Below are 8,571 nucleotides of genomic sequence, written 5' to 3'. Positions count from 1 at the left end.
TCAGTAAAAATGCTTTTTTTGAATACTTAAAAGTTAAAACTTCAAAACTATCACAGTAGTAAACATTATAAACTGTGTGTTATTAGTATGCATGACAACCTAATGAAAAAATATTTATGAAAAAAATTATTATTACAAACCTTTCTCAAAAGATCACATTATTTCTGTCTTTTTCTTTATGTTTTCCTTCCTCTCAATTCTCTCCTGCTCCCCCACTTCCCCTTTTCTGTTAGGGATGCAGTCTGGGCCCCCAGCACTGTGCAGGCATTTTACCCCAGCAATATCTCCTTATCTATGTACTTTAGTTTTTTTCCCCCCAGTGGTGAGGATTGAACTCAGGCCTTATAAATGCTTGGTAAGTGCTCTTCCATTGAGTTACAGCCTCAGGAAGTATTTTAATATGTAACTTATAAGAACAAGATAAGCTATCCAGTCTCCTTAGAAAGACAATAATCAGTGTTGTCATTGAAACTAGGTGTTTCTGCTAATGTGATAAAGTACTTCTGAATCATGCTGTGTTCAGTACAAATGAACCTAAGAACTCTGTCACTGAAACTTCATTAATGAAACATGACAATTGAGGCTAGTAGAATTCAAATATGACAGCGTTGTAAATATAACATAAATAAAATTTAGAAGTCGATTAAGATAATTCAAAATAATTTATTTTTAAAATTCCACAAAACTAAAACTAGTATTTATTTACATGCTGCAATAGCACCAAGAATTAAAAATCAATTTGTTATATCTCTTGAAAACAATTATGAGTTTAGGACAAAATGAAGAGAAGCAAACAAAAACACTAAGCACTCCCCCTAGGTGAACGGTTACATGACTGCTTTGCACATGTAAACAGCAGGCACATTCAAAACAAATGTATTCATTTACACAACTAGTCCAGTAAAACCCAGTTTTCAATTCCATATGCAAGTTTCTGTAGAATCACAGAAATCAATCTGTCTGAATATGCATACCCAGCTCATGCCAGTTCAGAAAGTCCCACATCTGCACCACAGCTGAGGAACTGCATCTGACCTGGGGAAGCCTGCATGCAGAGCCATGGGCCTCAGGACAGCTAGTCTGTGCATTCCTTTTTTTTTGTGTGTGTTTGTGTGTGTGTTTGTTTTTTTGTGTGTGTGTGTGTGTGTGTGTGTGTGTGTGTGTGTGTGTGTGTGTGAGAGAGAGAGAGAGAGAGAGAGAGAGAGAGAGAGAGAGAGATACTTTCCTTCAAATTATGTATATACAAGTAAAAAATGTATGTTTCCTATCCATTTCTGAATTTAAAACCTATCTACATAATCCTCTCTTGCTTTTTGACATGTTCAAACATGGATTGACAGGGAGACGACTGACTCTCTGAGAGTTCTACAGAAGAGATGAATACAACACACTGGATCTCCTGTAAGAGGGATGAGCTGAAATGTCAGGTATTCCGTGTGTGTGTGTGTGTGTGTGTTTAAACATAATAAAGGAATTTTGTTCTTATAAACAGTAAAGAAAACCTGATGGCAAAGATCCCACAATCTCCTAAGGGCAAACAGACCTTGTTTGTGGAATCAGGGAAAACGTGGAATTCATCTTGCTAGAAAAAGAAAAAGACTACAACTTTTCTTCCTTTCTGTTTTTCTGATTATCACAATTAAACATCAGAAGATCTACCCACACAGACATTGAAGCCAACGCTGATTTCAAGAACACACGACTTTTGTGTCAGCATCTACTTCCTTGGTACTTCACCCCTAGAAGCCACAGCAGCACTGTCACTGTGAGTTGTCACTGGGCTCCTGTGGATTTTTCCTGGGCATACTTGTTGGGACTGAAGTTTCCTGGCAGATGCAGGCTCAGCAGCACTTGGAGGTGGTGTCAAAGGGTGAGACCGAAGTGTATGGTGGATACTCTCCTCCCCAGAAGTAGATGAATGTCTTTTTCTTCCAAATTCCTCACTAGTAGGGGGCTGCAAGGCATGAAAGAGAGCAGAGGAGACATTTTCACTACTCCTCTCTGAGTTGAAGCCTGACTTCTAATCATGGCATTGGTGTTGGTGCTTAGACTTTTTAGAGACTTTAGCAGCACAATACATTTTACAGCAACTCACAAGGCTACATTTACATCTCCTTGGCACACTGTGACTAGCTTGTTCAGTCAACACAAACTTGAGAAGTGGCTCCTATGTCTTTTTTTTTTTTTTGGTTTTTGAGACAGGGTTTCTCTGTATAGCCCTGGCTGTCCTGGAACTCACTCTGTAGACCAGGCTGGCCTCAAACTCAGAAATCCGCCTGTCTCTGCCTCCCAAGTGCTGGGATTGCGGCTCCTATGTCTATGGCCAGGCGCTGATCAGGGTGTAAGTACAGAGGTGGTGCCCTTCCTCTAGGAAAATGTTTGAGTGAGGCCATTTCTTCATTGGCCTTCCTTTAGCTTCTTGGATGCGTTTCAGTTCTAGTCCCTTCCTCACCACCACGCTCCTGTTGTAGACTTCTCCAGTATCCAATGGCTGAATGAAACCAGAAAGGGGAAAAAGGTGCCAGGTCAAACAGCCCCCAGCCAGTGTGGCATTTCACCCAGGATTCCTATGCTAGAGGGACTAACAGTATTATTGAGGATACAAAAGTTAAATCCATTTATAATGCAAGCAAGAATGAGGACATTTAAAATGTCTGCTTTGGGGTCTGTTTCAGCTATGCAGTTATAGATATAACCATATGTATATAATTAGATTAATATTCTTTAATCTGAAAAATAAATTAAAGCAACCATCTTCCCCTGACCTCTGCTGTATTTAGAAATGAGGGTATATGTTTGTGGCTTACATCAAGGCAAGCATAACATCTTTCCTACTTTTTAGGGTTCCCCTCCCCCTACTTTCCTTCTTTGTAGTCATTTTCTTGCTTTAACCTTTTCTTTTCCATTTGAAATCAAACTAATTAAAGTACCGATCAATTAATAGCCTGCATTAATTTTTGATGCCAGGGACCCATCCAATCCAAAGCAACATGCACACTAGGCTTAGCCCTGACAGGAATCTTATTATGAAGATCCTCTAAATGCATATCTCAGCACACAATATGTAAAAAATTATATGGATAAAAGCACATTAAAAAGTATAAAGTTGCTACCAAACAGTGCTCATGTTTTAATCCCAGCACTCGAGAGGCAAGTGAATATCTGTGAGTTCAAGGCCAACCTGGCCTGCAGAGAACAAGTTCTAGGACTGGGGGAACAGAGAACACCCTGAATTGGAAAACAAAAACAAAACAACAACAAAAAAAGAAGAGGAGGAAGAAGAAGAGGACAGGGAGGAGGGGGAGGAGAGGGAAGAGGAAAAGGAGAAGGAGGAAGAAGAAGAAAAGAAGATGAGGAAGAGAAGGTTGAAGAAGAAGGAGAAGAAGGGGAAGGGGAAGAAGAAGAAGAAGAAGAAGAAGAAGAAGAAGAAGAAGAAGAAGAAGAAGAAGAGGAGGAGGAGGAGGAGGAGGAGGAGGAGGAGGAGGAGGAGGAAGAGGAGGAGGAAGAGGAGGAGGAAGAGGAGGAGGAGAAGAAGCTGGAGAGATGACTCTCTTTCCAGCAGTTAAGAGAACTGGCTATTCTTGCAGAGGACCAGAGTTGAGATTCTTAGCACCCACATCAGGTGGCTCACATCCTCTGGAGATCCAGAGCCCTCTTCCAGATTCTGTGGCTTGATTCCATACATACATACACACATGCTCAAATAAAATACTCTTTGAAAGAAAAGGTAAAAGTTTGAGTGAGCTTAGTAGTGACTACTTGCTCAGCATGTATAAGGGCTCGCTCAATTCTTAGCATAGAAAACAATCCAAAGCTAAACTGGGCAAAACTGAGTGAAAAAAGTTTCACACTCCTAGTGCATCTCATCCGTCTAAAAGCCATCTAAATATGACTGTGCATCAAAGTTCAAATGCACTGACAACTGTACCGTTATGTGAGATGTTCTCCTTTGGGAAATCCCGTATGTGTGTGGGAGTTCATGTGGAGACTGGAAGCTGATGTCAGGTGTCTTCCTCTGTCAAGCCTCCACTCTATCTTTGAGACTCACTAAACCTGGGTACTAAGGCTTTGGGCAGGCTGGCTGGCCACTGAGCATCAGGAATGCACCTGTCTCTGCTCCCACTCTCTCTCCAGTGTCAGGGTTACAGACGCACACCCGACTGTGCTCAGCTTTCACGTGGATGTTAGGGAGAGCTGATGTAGGTTTGGCAAGTTCTTTACCAACTGGGCTATCTCTCCATGCCCCAATTTTTTGGAATCTAAATGAAGAAAATATATGGTAATTTTCTTATCTATTTTTGTGCCTGTTTTCAAAGTTTGATGTCAAAAGTTAAAAGTTCAAAATTAACACCCCCAAATTTAAGACTAACATTATGAAAATCTGTTAAGTTATAAAATAATACAAGTGATAAAAACAATAGAGAAAAGAAATTAAAGCTTACATCAACACGGAAATCTTCTAACTTCTTAAAACTGCAGAGGTATTCCTGAAGTTTTGGGTCAACAGACTGGCTCTTAGATTGAGAATATTTCAGATAGGCCCAAAATTTTTCCAGTCCATATAGTTGGCCTTAATAACAAAAGAATATATGTTATATGAAACTAACAAACATTGATGTGCATGATCTTACCAGCAATAAGCCACACACAATCAATAAGCAATGGCGGCAGTTAATATCTACTGATCATGTTCTATAACAGGCACTACTTAAGTTTTTATCAAATATCAAGCTAATCTGAACCACATGTAACCATCCTGGTGGGGTAGTTCCTCCTGTCTACATTGCAGATGGGAACACTGGAGCTGGCAAGGTAGAGAACTGGCCTAAGTCACATGGCTACTGAGAAAGAGAAAGGGACTCAGACCTAGTGATCTGGACCACAGCCTACACCCCTCGTGGTATACTTTTGCCTTGCCAAGCATACCTTATTAAGCTCATGAGAAGGAACACCAATGAGCAGCCATGTTTGTTGAGAAGTTAATGCTGACACATACCTCTGTAAGGTAAAGGCACCACACAGGAGGAGCCTTCTCACTGCGTGGTGCCCCACCCTCATCAGGAACTATGACAGTGGGCTATCTTAAATGATTTGTCCCAAAGACAAAAATCTGCAAATTCCTTTCTTCTTAAAATTACATGTGTGTTTATGTGTGCATCTCTCTATGTGTGTGGATGTGCATATCTATGTGTATGTGCACACATGTGTGGACATGCAAGTATATGCAGGTGAAGATGCACATGTGGAAAGAGTCTTTTCAGAGCAGGCTCTTCCCTTGCACTGTATGGGGTTACAGGGAGGTTGCCAGGTTTAACAGCAAGTGCCTTTACCCACGAGTCAGCTTGCTAGCTTCCCTTTCTTATTTATTGACCGATTCAAGTCTACAACTTTCAAACAGAGTGTTTGTTTTACCAGATTCGTAGTCTTTTTTGGTTTCTTCTTGAAAATCCTTAAAAATTTCTTGTCTGAATTTTTTTTCCAGTCCATAACTATAAAACCTGAACAGACATTCTAACCCATACCTATGGAAAGAAAAGAAAGGCATAAAATTGTGGCTTTGCAAGCACCTCGTAGTTAGGTATTGTACAAGCAAACACAATACACACCGTAACAAAAGGTCGGTTCAGTAACTATGTCTTTGTCTTGTTTTCTGAAACAGTGTCTCACTCTATACCCAAGGCTACCCTAGAACTCACTATGCAGTCTTAACTGGTCCTGAACTTGCCATCCTTCTGTCACAGCTTCATGAATGCTGGAATGGTACACAAATTTCTAACTGACAAGCTAATGAATGCAGGACAGTGTTATTTCCTAAGAAGTAGTGAAAAGATTCAGGAACATTGGAAGTGTTTTACATTTTTCTTAAAGCAAAGTTTAAATGGTGTGGTTGTTTCTTGAATACAATCATCCACCTGGGAAAGTCCACATTTTTAATGGTATAAACTTAACTGGATGGCTCCTGATGGTTATAGAGTACATTCCTAGAAGGTCTATTGACAAGAGTACTATAAACTCACTTTACAAATCAAAGAAGCATTTCCCTGTATCTTCTTATAACCACCTAGAGTACCTAAGACAAGTATATGACCGTGGATCAAAAACAAAAGGGACTCCACTACTCAGGGGCAGAGTCACCAAGGACAGAGGAACAGACTGAGAATGGATAAGACATACAGCATGAGAAGTCTTGCTTTCCCTCATCTCAAGAAATCTTAAATCTGCATTGGCTCTCAGCATGTATTAATCTAGGACTATGCACACATGTGCAGGGAAGTCCCCAATGATGGGGGACATAAGAGAGAATGGTTTTAACATTTTTAAAATTTAGATGTGTGTATATGTGTGCCTGCTTGGCTGTATGTACACCCTGTTTGTTTAAGCTCCCTTGGAGGCCAGAGCGCATCGGATCCTCTAGGATTGGAGTTACATGTGCGAGCCACTTGATGTGAGTGCTGGGAACGGAAATGTTCTTTGCTGAGACATTTCTCTAGGCAGGAGAGAACATTCAACTCAGAGCTAAACTGAATCCCTACTGAGCCTATCTTTTGTTATCCACAATCTCATGTAGGTCTCTTTCCTGTACCTGGGCCAGTCTGTATTAACAATACCACATAGTAGAAGAGATCTGTCATTGCTAAGGAAAGGTTATTCAAGATACTGAGGCTTCTTAGAAGTTGCTATTCCTTTCTTAGATCACTGCTCTGTGAGCAGCTACACTGAAAAATACTCTATGGAGAGGCAGCCAGGAAATGATACCCTGTCAATAGCCAAGGGGAGAAATCTGAGAAGACCCTGCAGAAAGGCCAGCCCTGGAAATACCTTGAATGAAACCTTACGAGGGGCCTCAGGTTGGAGTTATCTGGTAAGATGGGTCCCAGAGCCCCTCCTTTAGGAGTTAACAAATGTTTGAGTTTAGGAGTTGTTTATTATTTAGCAACAGAAAACAAATACAATCCTCATTCCAGTTACATTGTGGTTATTTTCACAGCTCAAAACCAGACTACTTGAAATTGTGATTTTTTTTTTTTTAAAAAAGCACTAGGAAACGTTTGACCTGTAATTCTCTTTTGCATCTTCCCAAGCAAGTTGTCTAAATTCCTCATACATTTTCCTATCAAAGTTGTCTCTGAGGAAGAAGGACCAGAAACGAAAGAGGGTATTCATTTCCTGTGACTGTCCAATTCCCAAGCGTTTTCTCTCTGGAAAGAGTTAATAAAACATCTTAAAATTAAACATGCCTTTAAATGCCAAGATAGTAAGCATTTTATATAACTCACAATGAAAACAAAACCAACAAACAAAAAACCCACTAAAACTGTAACTAAGATTCTCCCAAATAGAGGACATTAAATCTATGACACACTGTTCAAGTTATAAATACTTGTCAATGGTAACAAGAATATACTAAAATCATTTACTAGTGTGTTTAAACTACAATTTAATTTTTAGAATCTCCTGTAACAGCAATACAGCTAGGCACAGGACAGGCATCTTACCACTTAGGCACTTTCGGCGATACTTGTGGTACATGTGTTGGGTGAAGCCGTTTTCCTTCAGCAGTTCATAAGAAGGATGCTGGAACTTTGGGAACGAATGAGGTGTGTAGCTGCAGCTTCCTGTGAGTGGTACACCTTCTGAAGATGAAGCATTTGAACTGCTATTTGAGGAGAGGAAAAGGCCTTCAAAATGAAGCATCAGTGGTTCACCCAAAACAAGAGGGCTGGACTCTCTTCAGGAGAACTCATGTGAATGCTGGGTGGACATGGAAGCTGCCTGTGCTTTCAGCTTCAGAGGTGGACACAGAAGATCCTGTCTAGCAGCTTAGCAGTATCAGCCATATCAGTGATATGGCCACATCAGAGGTTTGACCAAAAACACTCTGCCTTAATGAGCAGGGTAGAGAGTAACTGAGCAAGAGTCTCAACATAAATTTCCATCTTTTATGTGCCCGTGTACACAAACACACATGTGGAAAGGAGAAGGAAACCCCAAGAACATAAAGGAATCTGTACTGTTCTTCTATTACTGACTGCCTGAGTAGTGCAATACTAGCCTTAACTATTGCCACAAATGGACAGAGGAATCATATATAGGTCACACACAGGATCACTCAGAACAGTGTCACAAATTCACTACACTCCAAAAAGATAAGAAGAAAATCAAACAGCTAATTTACTCTCCCAGGTTAATCACCAGTTTAGCTGAGATTAGGTTTTTGTTGGCATTATAATACTGGAAAACCTGACCTTAACTAACTAGATTAAAGCGGAAGATGGAAATGGGAGAGAACATCCGACATGGTGAAAACAACAAGCTCACCTTCTTAAAGTCACACCTCCAACTGCCTAAACCAGTCTCCCCTCTGGAGTGGCTGCTGCCTGGCTCCTTGTTTTCATGTGAACCCACCACTGATCAAGTTTAGGCCTTCTTCTTCCACTTGGAGTCACAGGTCCTCCATCTCTACCTTACCACCAAGACCTTCCTAAGACAGTGAACTATATCAGTAGTTTTCAAAGTGCAGGCCTCTGTGGGTACAGGGAAACCTTCCCAAAGCCAGCAAACCCAAACTGT

General features: G+C 40.6%; 1 protein-coding gene across 1 annotated transcript; it reads right to left on the bottom strand.

The window, feature by feature from the left end:
• Nucleotides 1–4,229: 4,229 nt before the first annotated feature.
• LOC114616824 (la-related protein 1B-like) lies at nucleotides 4,230–7,695 on the bottom strand. The gene is made up of 5 exons (XM_028762276.1): nucleotides 7,497–7,695; nucleotides 7,055–7,199; nucleotides 5,413–5,522; nucleotides 4,443–4,570; nucleotides 4,230–4,259 (listed from the first exon to the last, which is right to left on the bottom strand). Exons 1-5 carry the CDS (start codon nucleotides 7,693–7,695, stop codon nucleotides 4,230–4,232), a joined length of 612 nt encoding a protein of 203 aa, XP_028618109.1.
• Nucleotides 7,696–8,571: the final 876 nt, after the last annotated feature.

This window comes from Grammomys surdaster, unplaced genomic scaffold (genome assembly GCF_004785775.1).
Source record: "Grammomys surdaster isolate TR1022 unplaced genomic scaffold, NIH_TR_1.0 62, whole genome shotgun sequence".
NCBI classification, from domain to species: Eukaryota; Metazoa; Chordata; class Mammalia; order Rodentia; family Muridae; genus Grammomys; species Grammomys surdaster.
Note: the sequence above shows the minus strand (reverse complement) of the source record. Positions and strands in the feature narration are given on the sequence as shown.

Coding starts and splice junctions, on each gene's coding strand:
- LOC114616824 (XM_028762276.1), bottom strand. CDS start 7,695: ATGCTTCATTTTGAAGGCCTTTTCCTCTCCTCAAATAGCAGTTCAAAT. Junction 7,200..7,496: donor TCGCCGAAAGTGCCTAAGTG/GTAAGATGCCTG, acceptor AACTCTTTCCAG/AGAGAAAACGCTTGGGAATT. Junction 4,260..4,442: donor TAGAAGATTTCCGTGTTGAT/GTAAGCTTTAAT, acceptor TTCTTCATTTAG/ATTCCAAAAAATTGGGGCAT.